Source organism: Sus scrofa, chromosome 13 (genome assembly GCF_000003025.6).
Source record: "Sus scrofa isolate TJ Tabasco breed Duroc chromosome 13, Sscrofa11.1, whole genome shotgun sequence".
NCBI classification, from domain to species: Eukaryota; Metazoa; Chordata; class Mammalia; order Artiodactyla; family Suidae; genus Sus; species Sus scrofa.
The window spans coordinates 132,314,962-132,332,839 of NC_010455.5; the positions used below are offsets into that span (position 1 = coordinate 132,314,962).

Genomic DNA, 17,878 nt, shown 5'->3' on the forward strand with positions numbered 1-17,878 from the left:
CAATTAATCCCAACATTTTATGGTGATATGCCTGCTAACAATTTTTATGAAAAAGTAATTGGGTATATTTAATTGTCATTATTTAAATTTACCACTATTGTCTAAATAAGTTATGGTTGTTTTTTTAATCAGGTAGGAATAATAACTCCACTATTTGGAGTTCAGAAAAAGATAAACGCATTTTTTTCCTAAAACAAACTTTATTTTTGCAAAGGAGAGGCACCACAGTGTTGAGTGGGCATTCCAAGCTCACCTTTCTATGAGGACTATAGAATGACACTGTCATCTACTACTGTCATTCTAATCATCCTAGTCTTCACATGCATGCAATTCAAACTATCAATTTTCCTCCAAGGATTCAATGAGTTTTAAAATAAATCCTATATTTAAAATACTTCCTGGTGAACTTCCAAAGTAATTTCAATAAAACTACAATATTGCTGCAATCCCCAAATTAAAAATCAGTCTCGAAACTTTCAAAATTACTTCTGGAGCAATGATCAAACTTAGAATGCCATCCTATTAGACAGCAGTAGACTTTCTGTCTTGAAAATGATTCTGGCAGAGACTGGCATGCCAATGTGGCAGAGATCACATGCTAAGAATGCTGGGATGTGGGGGCCCTGCACTGGAAGGGAAGCAGAGTGAGAATAATCTAAGGACTTTACAAATCTCTGTTTATGACAGTGAGAAAAGGAAACAGACTAACTTAAGAATTAAAAACAAAACTGCTTCCTGCTGTATAGCACCGGGAACTATATCTGGTCACTTGTGATGGAGCATGATAATGTGAAAAAAAGAATGTATACATGTATGTGTCAACTTGCTGTGCAGGAGAAAAATGACAGAACACTGTAAACCAGCTATAATGGAAAAAATAAAAATCATTATATATAAAAAAAAAAACTGCTGACATCTGTCAAAATTTAACCATAAAAGACATAATAATCCAAAATAATCAAATGAAACAATCTGTAAATAAATTGCTATGTTTCTTTCTACCTTAACTTTTGGGAAAACAATCAGCAAAACTTTAATTCCTTCATTTAAAATTTATTTAATCAGGTAGACAGAATTAAGGCAGCAATAGAAGTAATTGAGTTTGGCAACATTCTAAAGATAGCAACTGTAACAGCAGTTTTTTAATAATTCCAAAGCCACTTAAAATATAAAATAAGACTTCTTTGAAATTGCAGTGTATTATAAGTATTATAATTTTCAACTATATTCTTGATATAATCTTAAATATAATTACTATTAATATAATTAATATTTTATAGTACTTAAAATGAGATAGACTTTCATAATGAAAGCAACTAATAATGTTGAATAAAACATATATTATAATTTAAATACACTGGTGAGCTGACAAATTAGAAAGAATACTCAAAGGCAAAAGAATAAGTGAAAACTGGAAGCCATGAATGTAAACAGAGCAAGGAAGCCAAGTTTCACTTTAAGGGCATTTGCCTCACAGGAGAACTTGAAGCTTGGTGTGGGGCCCAAGGAATAGAAGGCAAGACCAAGACTGGCCAGTGAGAGGACTCTCATAGAAGCTTTCTCTTTTGAACTTGTAAGCAAAACAAGAAGAACCACTATTACCACTTTGACTCAAGATTATTTTGGAAGTCCTAGCCAGCAAGATAACAAACAAAAAGTAAAGGAAAAAATTATTTGCAAATTGATGTGACACTGTATACATAACATCCAAAAGAATCCAGAGATAAATGAGTATTAAAGAGAGCTTAACAAGACTACAGACTACAAAATCAATACAGAAAAATCCAATTTTATTCTAACATATGACAAAAGTAAACATAAGAAAAGTAATTTTTTAAAAAATATTTATAATAACACTTGCAGAATAAGCATCTAGAAATAAATCTTAGAAAAGATGTACCAGAAAATTATCAAGCTTTATGAAGGACATTAAATAAAACAAAGAAATATTTTAAGCTCATGGACTAGAGGATATTATAAAATAAAGATAGCGATTCTTTTCCAAATTGACTCAGAGATCCAATGTGATCCCAAATAAAATCTCAAAAGCTATTTTTATGCAATGTGGAAAGCTGCTCCTGAAATTTATATGAAAACAGAGAACTCTGGTGATTTACTTTGGAAGAAGAGAAGGTAGAAGGGCTTGCCTTGCAGATATCAAGATAACCTATAAACTGAAAATAATTAAGATAGCATAATATTGGCATAATTAAGACAAAAAGACCAATAAATCAGAATAGAGAGCCTGAAACAAACCTCTTATATATGGAAATGTGATGTATAGCAGAATACAGCATTTAGTATCAGGGCAAAAACAATTTTTTTTTTGGACATACCTACGGCATGTGGAAGTTTCCAGCCAGGGAGATACCTGTGACACAACAGTAACCAGAGCCACAGCAGTGACAACGCCAGATTCTTAACCCACTGGGCCACCAGAGAACTACAAAACACACTTTTTAATAACTGATTCCAGGTCATTTAGCAACCAATGTGAAAATAAAATGAAACTGGATCTCTACTTCATATTACACACACAAAAAAAAACCCAATTACAGATTGATTAAAGATCTAGATATAAAAGGCCAATCTATAAACATTTAGAAGATAATAGAGGAGGAGCTCCCTGGTGGTTCAGTGGGCTAAAGATCTGGCACTGTCACTGTAGAGCTTGGGCCACTGCTGTGATTCAGGTTGGATCCCTGGCCCAGGAACTTCCACATGCCGCAAGTGTGGCAAAAAAAAAAAAAAATTATACAGGATATATATCATCATAATATGAGCTGGGAAGGACACAAAAAGTACCAAACAGAAAAGACATTTTTACAACTATGTGAAAATTAAAAGTGTCTATCTCCCAAGAGGGATCTAATATTTAGAACATTTGAAGATAGGATCAACAGGTAGTTAGGCAACCTGATAGAAAAACAAGAGAAAGACAAATAGATATTTAACAAACAAGATATCTAAGTGCCCCTATATGGAAGGTCATTTGTGACTAAAGCATAAATTAAAGCCACAATGAGATGTCAATACCTACCCACAAAAATTAGCCAAAAGTTTAAAACTCTCACTATATGACAAGGTGGCAAGGAACACTGAGAACTCTCACACAGTGCTGCTTACTGGGAATGGCGTAATATTTTGAAAAATAATTTGGCATTATCTACTAATGCTCAACATATATCACCCTCTGACCCAGTAGTTTTACTCCTGGGTATAAATCTATCAGAAATATGTGCATACATCCAAAGGCATGTACATGGATATGCAGGGCATCATTGTTTCTTCAACTGATTAATTTCAATTCTTGAAAAATCTCAATAATTACATTAGATACACTTTAATTTTGAATTGATGGGTCTTTTTCTTTTCCTTTTTTTTTTTTTTTTTTTTTTTACCTGTAATGCAGCCTTGTGTCAGCATTTAGGGGCAAAAATAAAAACAAAAAAGGTTAAGTATTCATAATGAGCAAAAAAATAGCATTACTTTCTCAAAGGAAAACAATAATTTGACAGTTACTTAAATTAATCAGATTTAATAATCTACTACTTTTGGACATTAAGCTGTGCATATAATAGGATAAGAAACTAAAAGATGCATAATATTCACTAAATAATTCAATTTAAACAAACAGTCACATGTTTCTAAAATCATCACCTCTCATTTTAACTAAAAATGATTCGAACAAATTTTAAAAATCTTTCCATGGTAATATCATTAAAACAAGTCATCCAACCAAAAGTGATTCTCACGTTTTTTGCTTTTTTATTTAAGGCCACATTATCTGCCAATGGACATTCCCAGGCTAGAGGTTGAATCTAAGCTGCAGCTGCCTACGGCACAGCCACAGCAACTCAGGATCCAGGCTGCATCTGAGACCCACAGCACAGTTCACAGCAATGCTGGATCCTTAACCCAATGAGCAAGGCCAAGGATCAAACCAGCATCCTCATGGATATTAGTCAGGTTTGTAACCCGCTGAGCCACAACAGGAACTCAGAAAAGTGATTCTAACTTTAAATAAAACAAATCAGGAAAAAAAAAAAAAAAAAAAAAACACAAATCAGGAGTTACCCTTGTGGCTCAGTGGAAACAAATTTGACTAGTGTCCATAAGGACACAGGTTGGATCCCTGGCCTCACTCAGTGGGTTAAAGATTCTGCGTTGCTGTGAGCCATGGTGTAAGCTGTGGTGTAGGTCACAGATGCAGCTCAGATCTGGCAATGCTGTAGCTGTGGCGTAGGCCAGAGGCTATAGCTCCAATTTAACCTCTAGCCTGGAAACCTCCATATGCTACAGGTATGACCCTAAAAAGACCAAAACAAAAAATAAATCATGGAGGTACGTCTTACCTGACTGTAGTCAGAAGTAATGAATTGAATGTGATCTGGTATAAAATCTTACCCTTTTAAAATAATGTTTCTCTTTGAGTATTAATAACATCACCAGTAACATTTTCCTTTTTTACTGATTTCACTCTCACTTTTTTTCTGGTAATATCATCTATGCCAAATCTGTTTTAAATGATATTTTAGACTGATATTTTAAATTCTAAATAAATAAGCCATAACTAAAGTTGATTTGACTGCTTAATACAAAGGGAACAGATTTCTTAAAACAATGCTAGAAGGCTTTTTTCTTTTTTTTTTTTTTTTTGCTTTTTAGAGCCACACCCGTGGCATATGGAGGTCCCCAGGCTAGGGTCTGATTGGAGCTGTAGCAGCCGGCCTACACCACAGCCACAGCCATGCCAGATCAGAGCAACGTCTGTGACCTACACCACAGCTCACGGCAGCACCAGATCCTTAACCCACTGAGCGAGACCAGGGATCAAACCTGCAACCTCATGGTTCCTAGTCGGATTCGTTTCTGCTGTGCCACAACAGGAAATCCTAGAAGGCATCTTTTTTCTTTGTCCTTTTAGAGGAAAGTTATGACTATTGTTGCCCACTACCAAAATATTACACAGTTAAGTTTCCTACATTTGGGGAAATCTCAGGAATGACATGGTTAAGCTTCCTTGACGGATAATCCTGGGAAAACAACCTTCATGATCATGGTATCTCCTCTATGAGGTAAGTTTAGAAGGCATCTTTTTACATACTAGTATTATTACATTTAACCCCCAATTCTCTCCCTTTATTTTCAGATTACTACACATACACACACACAAATTCAATGACTATATAGAGATAAAATATTATTAGCCTAAATTCCAGGTATGGCATATTCAAAGCTTTTAGCACACAGAAATAAAAACGGGTTTCACACTTATATTTTCACTTTTAAAAATGTATTTTTTCAAACATCAGTGTAGCTAGGCTTAGGCAAGTGAGGATTTCCCGTCGTGGCGCAGTGGTTAACGAATCTGACTAGGAACCATGAAGTTGCGGGTTCGGTCCCTGCCCTTGCTCAGTGGGTTAACGATCCGGCGTTGCCGTGAGCTGTGGTGTAGGTTGCAGACGCGGCTCAGATCCAGCATTGCTGTGGCTCTGGTGTAGGCTGATGGCTACAGCTCTGATTCGACCCCTAGCCTGGGAACCTCCATATGCTGTGGGAGCGGCCCAAGGAAATAGCAAAAAAGGACAAAAAAAAAAAAAAAAGAAATACAAGTGAAATTTCAGCATGACTTGAGAGGGTAAGTGCTGCCTAGAGTGACTGCAGCTGGAAACGTCTAGCACCAAACACACACCCCTGCACTCTCTCTCTCAAACACACACCCCTTTTCTCCCGCTCTCAAACACACACACACATACTTTTACAGGGGTACGTGTTGCTGATATCCTAATTGAAACTATAAGTAGTCTTTTAATCAGTTAGGGCCCTAAGGCCCTAACATACTGAGGTTGTTATAAACTGGTGCAAGAGCATGACTATCAAATATTTTGATATAAAAGAACAATAAAATACATACCTGAACACTGGAAAAACATTTTATGTTTCACAAAAAACGGAGGAATTTATCTATACAATTTAATTATTAAAGCAACTCAAAGGATTTGTTTCAACACAAAAATAACTTGCTGAAACCAATAATCAAACAATTGTGTAATACAGCAATTAATCTCTTTTAACTTCTCTCCTCAAGTACCTTTTGTTGAATTGTGGAATGTTTTTGCTCCATTTCCCTTTTCTCCTTTGCTGCATCCACAACCAGTCGATCCAACTATAAAAGGAGAAAATTGTACAGACTTAAAAGTTAAAGACATGATTATTTTTTTAAAAATCATATTCAAAATAAGCCAGTCAATTTAGGTTTACCTATAAAGGCACTTTGGCTAAAAATGGAAGTTCTTTTTTTTTTTTTCCCTCTGGTATCATATCCTCTTTGAGAAGGTCTATAACTCTACCAGGGAAAATGTTTCTATGAACAATCACGGTGCCAAGCAAATGTGACAGAAGGCCTTGTCAAGGGCACAATAGTGATAATACACTCACTCCTTGAATAAGGAGAATGCCTCTAGATGGCTGCCTGCTGATCTACTCAGCAATTCTGAGTGTCACCAACAAAAACAGAAAGAAGATACACTGGTGACTTTTCCCCCAAACAACAAAAAGTAGCCACTAAGCTAGTGTGTGCCAGCTCTCACAAGTTCTCACAGACACTTCCAACCACTCAAGATGCGTATGTTTTCAAGTTAGCTTCCTAATGTTATAATCAAATATAAAAAGTAAAAAAATAATTCAACAGATAAAAGAAAAGGCTAAACAAAAATTACTAATAGTAATAATAATAAAATAGTAATCATTCATTAAGCCAAGAAATAAAATCAGCAATTTTTAAGGTTCTTTTTTTTAAAAAACCAAAAATTATGAAATCATAAAATCCCATTTCTTTTTTTTTTTTTCTTTTTCTTTATATTTTTCCTTTTATGGCCACACCTGAGGCATACAGAAGTTCCTGGGCCACAGGTCAAATCAGAGCTGCAGCTGCAAGCCTATGCCACAGCCATGGCAACATTAGATCCCGGCCACATCTGCAACCTACGCCACAGCTTGCAGCAATGCCAGATCTTTAACCCAATGAGCAAGGCCAGGGATCAAACCCACATCCTCACAGACACTATGTCGGGTTTTTAACCCATTCTGCCACAAAAGGAACTTCCCCATTTCTTTCTTGTTCCTTTCCATCAGAAGAAAATTATACGATTTCCAGTATTATAACAAAAGCTCTGGCTTTCTGAACTCCTCTTTCTGGAATGACAAACGATGAAGTTATAAAATATACTATTATCTTCTAGATCAAGATGTCATTTCAACTCTGAAGAGCCATCAACCTCTAATGTGTGATAAATGAATAAAAATGTAAATATCAACAGAATATGGAGAAACAAACTATTAAGCGTCCAAATGTTTTAACTGATATCCTTTAGAAATTAAATTGAAAAAGGCCTTCTTAAAATACTATGTGGTCCTTTATTCACTATCACAAATGGTATTTTTTTCCCTACAGGAATCTAGTACTAGCCAGAGAATCTTAATATCACTGAACAATTATAAAGAACTAAAAGAAAAAGAACTGAAATAGAAGTATCACTATTACAAAGTGTTTTTTTAGATATCAACTATACTACTCCACTTTAGGATCTAATGCAAACATACCTTAACGACATATCACACTGATTTAATGGGTAATTCCAGTACATGGTGCACTAGAAAAATGTTTATCCTCAACAGCTTCTTATACTGAATGAGTGGAATAACCACCATACCACAGTTTCATAGCCTTTAATTGAATGGCATACTGATGTTTTTCATACATTCAGATTGAAATGCAGTAGAAGGCAGCTGCCAAGGTTCAAATTAGTATTTATAAACTTGCATGCATGTACCTTCTTCTACACCAGTACTTCAATGCAAGTGCTGGTAGTAAAACTGTCAAATCGGTAAGTAAATCTCTCTGCTGTATCCCACCCCGCTGCTATTGCAGCAGAAATGAAGATTCCCCTCCCTCTGCTGGGGGAGAAGCATAAAGAAAAATAAATTTCTCAACATGGTGGAGTGTTGGAGGACATAGATGTGAAGACTGCTAGTCTTCTCTCCCAGATTCTGGGTACTCTATCGGGAAGAGAGAGTCTGGAGCCCAGGAGGATGTTTCTCATATTTCTATTAGGGTTGGACATCACGAGTTTAATAGGCTCCTCTAACTAGCCAGGTGACCCCAATCCTCTACCTATGTTCTGAATCCCTTCCACTCCTACCATCTACGATTTTACCACTTCTCTGCTTTTCAACTTCTCCCACTCCTATCTGCTTTTAAATCTGTGGAAATTTAATACATAAAATAGTATCTTAAATAAAACCTTTTTCCAACGCTTATTCCTCTCTAGCTACCACTTTTCTCTCTCTCCTTCGCCTTCTTGAAAACTTTTCCCTGTTCTCCACTTGCCCATTTCCTATTCATCCACCCACTGTAATTGGACCCTCAACTCTCACAGAAGTAACACATAAGCTTCTTGCTGCTAAACCCAAGAGATAGTTCTCAGTCTTAGATTTACTTGAACTTTTTTCCAATATTTGTACTGACAACCACCCCTATCTTATTGAGACACTCCTTCCTTGTCCTGTGCTATCACGGTCTCCTGGTTTTCCAAGTCCTCTCTCATCTATGTTCTCATCAAGCCCTTCTTAACCAGCCATCTCTTAAGAGTAGGTCATTTTTAGGGCTCTGTACTGAGCTAGATTCTCTTTTTATTCCATGCTAGTAGACCTTGACCTTCACTTACATAAATCAAAATTATTAGGTTTGGGCACTTATGTTTTTCTAAAATGGCTCCACAGTTCTGAAATACCTATTAACTCCACTTGGGTCAATCCATCCACTCTTAGGGTTTCAATTATATGTTAGCAATTACATTAGCAATTATTACCTCCTTTAGTCTAGCTTTTTCCTGAGCTCCAGATGCATCCACTTAGATGTCCTATCCTCAAAAATCAACACATTTAAACCTGAATTCATCATGTTCCTCCATCCTCCAATTAGCTATATCCTAAATATACCCCAAGTATATCTATTTATCTCCAACCCTACTGCCATGACCCTAGTTTTAGATGTCATCATCTCATAACTGAATTACTGAAAGAATATCCTAAATGGCCACTTCCAACCAAGCCATTTTACCCACTAGGCACTATAGGCATTGGGGTTTTAGATGCTTTTCAAGGACCTGCAAAATTACCTGAGACCCGGGAAGGTTAAAAACTGCAAAACTGAAGTTAATAAATGTCATCATATGCAGTTATTGAAATTAGCCAATTACAAACCAATTTTTTTTTGATAATTTATATTTAATGTAGGATGAGGGTGGAATCTAATGTTCGATAAGATGTGGGGAATACCTAGAGCATGAGAAGGTCTTGCCTTTTTCCAAATCTGGGTTGGATGTCCTATCAACATATTCCATGAAATGTCAAATTTCCCAATATGTTAAATTTCTTTAAAAATACATATACTGGAACAAAGGCAACAAAAGCAAAAATAGGTAAGTCAGACTACATCAAACCAAAAAGCTTCTGTACAGCAAAAGAAACCATCCATAAAATGAAAAGGCAACCTACCAAATAGCAACCACCAAACCAAAAAACCAAAAAAAAGACATTTTCCCGCAGAAGGCATACATATGGCTAACAGGTGGCCAAATGTCACTAATCATGAAGGGCATGCAAATCAAAACCACAATGAGATATCACCTCGTACCTGTCAGAATAGCTGTCAGCAAAAAGACAAGAGATGAGTGTCAAGGACATGGAGAAAAGGAAACCTTGAGCACTGCTGGTTAGAATGAAACTGGTGCAGCCATCATGATAAAACAGTATGGAGATTCCTCTGTAGATAAACCTATCTACAGAACACAGACTCACGTACATGGACAGTAGACTTGTGGTTGCCAGTGGCAGAGAGGGAGGGAGTGGGACTGACTAGGAGTTGAGAGTTAACAGATGCAAACTGTGACATTTAGAATGGATAGACAATGAGGTCCTGCTGTATAACACAGAGAACTTTGTCCAACCACTTGTGATGGAACATGATGAAAGATAATTTGAGAAAGAGAGAGGATATGGATGTATGTCTGGGTCACTATGCTGTATAGGAGAAACTGACAGAAAATGTAAATCAACTACAATTTTAAAAAATTTTAATTAAAAATAGAACTACTACATGATCCAGAAATGCCACTTCTAGTTACTGATCTGAAGGAACTGAAGCCACTAACTCGAAAAGATATCTGTACCACATGTTCACTGCAGCATTATTTAGCCAAGATATGGAAGTAACTTAATCGTCCATCAGCAGATGAATGGATTTTAAAATGTGCCGTACACACATACACACACACCACAAAAAAACAAAAAAAAAAAACCACACACACACACACACACACACACACACACACACAGGAATATTATTCAGTCATAAAAAGGGGAAATTTTGTCTTTTGCAACAACATGGATGGAGTCTGAGGGCATTACACTAAGTCAGAAAGAGAAAGATAACTTTGGTATGATCTCATTGATATGTGGAATCCAAAGGAAAAAAAAAGAAAAAATCCCTGATTCACAGAAAAGATTGGAGATGGTTAGAGGTGGAGGTTAGAGAGTGGGCAAAATGAGTGAGGAAGGTCAAAAGATATGAAACTTCCAGTTATAACATAGACAAATCCTGGGGATGTAATATACAGCATGGTGTCTATAGTTAATAATATATTGTATATCTGAAAGTTGCTAAGGAGTAGATCTTAAAAGTTCTCACCAGAAGAAAGAAAAAGTTATAACTATGTTAGGTGATGGATGTTAACCGGACTTACTGGGGTAATCATTTTGCAGTATATACATATACTGAATCATTATGTTGTATACCTGAAATAAATACAGGTCAATTACATCTCAACTGAAAAAAACACATATATTGGTATATAACACAGAATCAAGAAATAGAGAACATTACCTGTGCACCAAGATCCTTCATGTAGGGCCCAAGTTCACTAAATAGATCATATCCTTGATGAAAGAAGGCCAAATGTGCATACATAAAGGATAGCATCTAAAAGGAGGAAACGAAGGTTAGGATTTTAAAAGTCAGTTCTTAGATAAATATTCTAAATTTTTTTTAAAATTCTGATCCTATTTACTCTTTAAAAATGACTCTATAAGAGCCTGAAATATTAAATCTATTTAAAATTAAACTGAGAATACTTTAAAAATATTTGCAAATATAAGAATTTTATACAAAAGAAATTTCTGAGTGGATTAAAATTAACAATGTCCCAAATTACAGTTGTTTAGAATATATCCAAATGATCAAAATTCATATTGCAATAATGCAAAGAATCAAGTTTTCAATAGCTTCAACATCTCCCAAGGTACATTATAAAATATTTGTGTGTCTTTCAACCAAACACACTGGCAATACCTAAAATTACAAATAAAATATTAAAAAACTAGGAGGGGACATATGAAGCTTTCTCCCTCTTTTTTTTTTCTTTTTAGGGCTACACCCATGGCATATGGAAGTTCCCAGGCTAAGGGTAGAATCAGAGCTGCAGCTGCCGGCCTACACCACAGCCACAGCAACAACAGATCCAAGGCACACCAGCAACCTACACCGAAGCTCACTGCAACAGTGGATCCTTAACGCAATGAGCAGGGCCAGGGAGCGAACCCACAACTTCATGAATACCAGTCGGGTTCGTTACCACTGAGCCACAACTGGAACTCCACAAAGCTTTTCAAAACAAAACAATCACAAACACTTTACAACCTGCCAGATCACTAAGCACAACACAAAGTAGGACAATTTTTTTTTCTCAAGCTACCAAAATAAAATGAGGCAAGAGATTTTTGTCAATATGGAGATTTTGCTGTATTCATTCCAAAAATCCATAACTATTGTTAATGAGTTAAGATTTTTTACTAAGTTTTTCTATATTTTATCTCTTCATGAGAGAAAAATCACTTTTATTTTTACTAGTTAAGTTTTTACATGAGAAAGAACTAAAATAATTCAATCACAACACTGAAAGAATCCTTCAAACATCCATACAATTTTATCAAGAAGAGACATCTGTTTAATTCCCTGAAATCTAAAACAGGTCGTAAGGTCCTTAATACTCAAGAATCATTCAAAAGAAATTTTTTTGGAAGAGAAAAACCAATGAAAAAAACACAATGACAGTTCACTAAAATATTATTATGGAATCAGTCAACAGCAGTTGTACAGCTTTGTGACCATGACTTTTAAAAAACCCAACAATTATTTTTTTAAAAGAGTGGGGAAACTAATAGCTACAACTACATAAAAATTTTAAATATGCCTACACATCAAAACACATAATAAGCATATTAAAAGTTAAGATAAGCTAGGAAAAAAACAAATGACGAAGGGTTAATAGTCTTAATAGACATGAGATGTTACAAATGAATATGAAAAACATGAATACACCAACAGAAAATGAGATGAAGGAAACAAAAACAGGGGGGGAGGGGGGAGGAGATGTTCATACTCATTTCTACCAAAGAAATCCAAAATTTAACAATGAGATGATACTTCCTATCTACCAAATTACAGTTAGAGTAGAGGGAATTAACACCCAATGTTGGTAAAATGTGGGAAAACGTTCATTCTCACACACTATCCGTGAAAATTCAACAGTACATTTTAAAATATATTTTATATATTTTAAAATCTGACAATATATTTTAAAAACTTAATAAATGCTTAAATCCTTTGACTAAGTAATCTCATCTTACTCTATTCTAAAGACATAATCATATTATTCATTAGAATGACCTCATAATGTTATCCTTTATGTCAAAAACAGGGAGATTACTTAAAAACCCATCAATAAGTAATTAATATAAGGTATATTCAAAGTCAACAAACTATAACCTACAAACTACCCACCCTCCAAACTTTTTAGATTGCCTATGAGCTAACAATGATTTTTGCATTTTTTAATGGTTAAAGAAAATGAAAAGAAGACATGTAATTCATAACATGTGAAAATTATAGAAAATTCAAATTTCCATGCTCCTAAAAAAAGTTTTATTGGAACACAGTCATGCCATTCATTTACATATTGCCTATGACTGCCTTCTCATTACAATAGCACAGGCACAACACAGACCATATGGCTCACAAAACCTAACACGTACTATCCAACCCTTCAAAAAAAAGTGTGCCTACTTCTACTATTTTCATATGGTAGAATCCTACCTGCACAAAAGTCACTGTTAAATTAAAAAAAAAAATGTTTGGTGGCACATGATGATTCTGGAGTGTATTAGTGAAAAAAGAAAATTATAAAACAGTATACGGTAATGATACCTATTTTGTTTCAAAAATTAAATGTAATTTTAAAAGGTATATATACACATTCATGTACACACACAAACAGGCATGCATGCACACACACACACACACACACACACACACACAGACTACACCAAGATATTAACAATGGTTCTCTCTTGGTAGTAGCATTTATAAATATTTTCGTTCTTTCTTCATACATTTTATTTTCCCATTTTCTGCCATTAACACACATTACTCTCAATCTAGAAAGGATGTGGAGGTAAAAAGGAAGTATAATGTACTTATCTGATAAGAAATAACATAAGTATTATCAGAGAATTTAGGAAAAAGCTAGGTGGGGACAAGGATCAAAAGCAATTTCAGGAGACCCTTTGAGAAAAGAAGAAAAAAAAAACTTTAGTGAATAAAATCAGAGAGGAGAAATTATTGTTAAGGTTCTCAAAATATGAAAGAATGTAATGTCCATACCACTACCATCTTCTGCCCACTTCCTTGTTAGCTTTAAGACAAAAAAATTAAAAAATCATTGTTGCCATGATTGTGTAAAGGCTCAGGGAATAAAAGTGATCCTCACATTTCATCTTGTTTGTTTTCTAACTTCATTCCAAAAGGCTAATACATTATCAACAATCCTAAGGGAAAAACTCTGTAAAATGATACTATTTATGTGTGCCCTCAATCTCAAATACTGAAATTCTGATTTAAGGAGCTTACAGTGTATTAGAGGATGAGACACATATAAATAACTGTAACATAAAGGAGACAAAAAAGCAGCTAAGGGACACATAAGAAATACAAAAACATTAAGAAGATTAATTATGAACCTGGAATAAATAAATAAGTCAATAAATATACATATATACACACATACACACACATATAAGGTGCTATTTTAAAATACTTAAATACATACATTTAATGCCATACTAAAATATTTAAACCATCATTACAATAAATATCTTACTGATTTTAGGATTTCAGATCTCCTTTTTGATTGAAGAACATTAATCTGAGGGAAAATACACTTGATTAATCACTTAAGCATTATTCTAAAAACTAACCCAGAATGAAACATTGTAAAATTTGCTTATTCTAACACTTTAATACTTTTCCAGAAAAGTAAACAAAAACAAAAATTTTAACCTTTTTGCAAAAACAGTTAAGAAAAACATACCAACAAAATTCATTCCATTTTTCAACTCAAAGGAAAAACTGGCCATGTTTAAAACCATAAAATTGTACTGATTAAACCATTACCTTGATAAATACTTGAATTTCTTATAATTCCATCTTTTCTCCACCCTCCTTATTTAACCAGTCATTAAGATCCTTCAGGGAGGAATTCCCATCATGGCTCAGTGGTTAACGAATCCAACTAGGAACCATGAGGTTGCGAGTTCAATCCCTGGCCTTGCTCAGTGGGTTAAGGATCCAGTGTTGCGGTGAGCTGTGGTGTAGGTTGCAGGCTCAGCTCGGATCCCGCGTTGCTGTGGCCCTGGCATAGGCCGGCGGCTACAGCTCTGATTAGACCCCAGCCTGGGAACCTCCATATGCCATGGGTGCGGCCCTAGAAAAGACGGGAAAAAAAAAAAAAAAAAAAAAAAAAAGACCCTTCAGGGATTCCCGTTGTGGCACAGGGGAAACGAATCTGACTAGTATCCATGTGGATTTGGGTTCAATCTCTGGCCTTGCTCAGTGGGTTGGAAATCCAGCACTACCATGATGTGGTGTACATCACAGACGTAGCTCAGATCCCACATTGCTGTGGCTGTGGTGTAGGCCGGCAGCTGCAGCTCTGATTCAACCCCTAGCCTGGGAACCTCCATATACTGTGTGTGCAGCCCTAAAAAACACACACACAAAAAAAAAGAAGATCCTTCAATACTTATCTTTAATACAAATACTTATTACTTTTCACCATTACCACCAATCTCCACATCTTTTCCTGAGTGTTGCGACAATCTATGAACCAGTCTGTTTCTACTCTGGACTCCTTACTCCATTCTTCACATAGCAACCACAGTGATCTTTTTAAACAATAAATAAGATCATATTACATCTACCTTGAAATCTCCCAACTCCCTACTACAACCTCCAAGGCCCTTTGTGATGAGGCTCCTGATTACCTCTCCAACCCAATTTTCTACTAACTTCCCCCTTTGTTTTTTTTGTTTTTTTGTTTTTGTCTTTTCAGGGCCGCACCCACAGCATATGGAGGTTCCCAGGCTAGGGGTCTAATTGGAGCTGTAGCCACTGGCCTACACCACAGCCACAGCAATGCCAGATCCGAGCTGCGTCTGTGACCTACATACACCACAGCTCATGGCAATGCTGGATCCTTAACCCACTGAGCAAGGCCAGGGATTGAACCTGCAACCTCATGGCTCCTAGTCGGATTCGTTTCCGCTGCACCACAACGGGAACTCCAACCTTCCCTCTTCCCGCGCTCCAACCACAACCCAAAACTACTCCCACCTCAATGCCTACATTCTATATATGTTCTGTCTTCATGCCATGGTTTTTATGCCCAGATGGGCACAGGCTCTTATCTATCAAGTACCAGCTTAAATAGCACTTCTTCACAAAAGTCTAAAGTAGGCCTTTAAGGGAGTTCCCATTGTGGCTCAGTGGTAACGAACCTAACTAGGATCCATGAGGATGCTGTTTCGATCCCTGGCCTCACTCAGTGGGTTAAGGATCCCGTGTTGCTGTGGCTGTGGTGTAGGCCGGAGGCTACAGCTCCAATTTGACCCATAGCCTAGAAACTTCCATATGCCACAGGTGTCACCCAATAAATAAATAAATAAAACTTTTTTTAAAAGTAGGCCTTTAAGCACTCTTTAGTATATCAACCCTATGTATTTTCTTTGTAGTTTTCATGACTATCTTATACTTTCTTATATATTTATGTCTTTTCCCCAGCTAAAACATATGTTCCATGAGAGCAAGGTTTTGCCTTACTCCCAGTTCTACATCCCAAATTGTCTATGTTAAGTACTCAATAAGCATTTGTTAAATAAATTAATGGACTTTAAACAAATATTTTAATTAGACTAAACTATTGAAAGATCACTAAATTATGAAAGTTGCCTTTTGTACTATCTCTCCCAACTCTAGAAATTCATTTTAGAAAATCATTTTATTTTTGTCCGTTCTTACATATACACTTAATGAATAAAATGTTTACATACAAAAAGAACTATTCACTTTTTTCTAAAAACTGTCAAAAGATTATAGAATATCTGCCTTTAGAGTACGTCCTTCCCACTGAATACTCTGCCTGTTTTTTAATAGGATAATTTTATTTTATTTATTTATTTATTTATTTATTTATTTTGTCTTTTTGTCTTTGTTGTTGTTGTTGTTGTTGCTATTTCTTGGGCTGCTCCCGCAGCATATGGAGGTTCCCAGGCTAGGGGTCTAATCGGAGCTGTAGCCACCTGCCTACGCCAGAGCCACAGCAACGCCAGATCCAAGCCGCGTCTGCAACCTACATCACAGCTCACGGCAACGCCGGATCGTTAACCCACTGAGCAAGGGCAGGGATCGAACCCACAACCTCATGGTTCCTAGTCGGATTCGTTAACCACTGCGCCACGACGGGAACTCCTAATAGGATAATTTTAAAGCACTGATCAGAAAATAAAAACAAATGAAGAAAAATCTAAAACTGGACAACTACATGTAAAAGAATGAAATTAGAAAAACTCTTAGAGGAAAACATAGACCAAACCCTCTGACATAAACCACAGCAATATCTTCTCTGATCCACCTCCCAGAGTAATGACAATAAAAACAAAAATAAGCAAATGGGACCTAATTAAACTTATAAGCTTCTGTACAACAAAGGAAAACCCTAAACAAAACAAAAAGACAACCCAAAGAATGGGAGAAAATACTTGCAAAGGAAAACGACTGACATGGGATTAATCTCTAAAGTTTATAAATACCTCCTACATCTCAATACCAAAAAAACAAACAACCCCATCAAAAAATGGGCAGATCTAATTCGCCAAAGAAGATATACAGATAGCCAACAGGCACATGAAAAAATGCTCAACATCACCAATTATTAGAAAAATGCAAATCAAAACCACTATGAAGTACCACCTTACGCCAGCCAGAATGGCCATCATCCATAAGTCTACAAACAATAAGTGCTGGAGAGGGTGTGGAGAAAAGGAACCCTATTACGCTGTTGGTAGAAATGTAAATTGATACAACCACTATGGAAAACAGTATGGAGATTCCTCAAAAAACTAAAAATAGAATTACCATTTGATCCAACAATCCCACTCCTGGGCATCTATCCAGAGAAAACCACAACGCAAAAAGATACATGTACTCCAAAGATACATGCAGCACTAAATACAATAGCCAAGACATGGAAACAACCCAAATGTCCACTGACAGAGGAGTGGATAAAGAGGATGTGGTACATATACACAATGGAATATTACACAGCCATAAAAAAGGAAAGAAATAATTGCATTTGCAGCAACATGGATGGACCCAGAAATTATCATGCTAAGTGACGTTAGTCAGACAGTGAAACACCAACAT

General features: G+C 35.9%; 1 protein-coding gene across 10 annotated transcripts in view; it reads right to left on the reverse strand.

Moving 5' to 3' along the window:
• Nucleotides 1–17,878, reverse strand: part of ACAP2 (ArfGAP with coiled-coil, ankyrin repeat and PH domains 2) — a 157,214-nt gene that overhangs the window by 40,733 nt on the left and 98,603 nt on the right. For 7 of the 10 annotated variants that reach the window (XR_002337844.1, XR_002337842.1, XM_021070083.1 and 4 more), the window contains exons 7-10: nucleotides 14,280–14,324; nucleotides 10,949–11,044; nucleotides 6,095–6,169; nucleotides 3,402–3,413 (exon numbers count right to left, since the gene is read on the reverse strand). Coding sequence is in view for 8 of the 10 variants with exons in the window: in XM_021070083.1 (XP_020925742.1) it covers nucleotides 3,402–3,413; nucleotides 6,095–6,169; nucleotides 10,949–11,044; nucleotides 14,280–14,324 (228 nt within the window). In the remaining 2 variants the exon portion in view is untranslated. The remainder of the gene's footprint in view (nucleotides 1–3,401; nucleotides 3,414–6,094; nucleotides 6,170–10,948; nucleotides 11,045–14,279; nucleotides 14,325–17,878) is intronic. The other 3 variants (XM_021070084.1, XM_021070080.1, XM_021070078.1) reach the window with 1 other exon arrangement.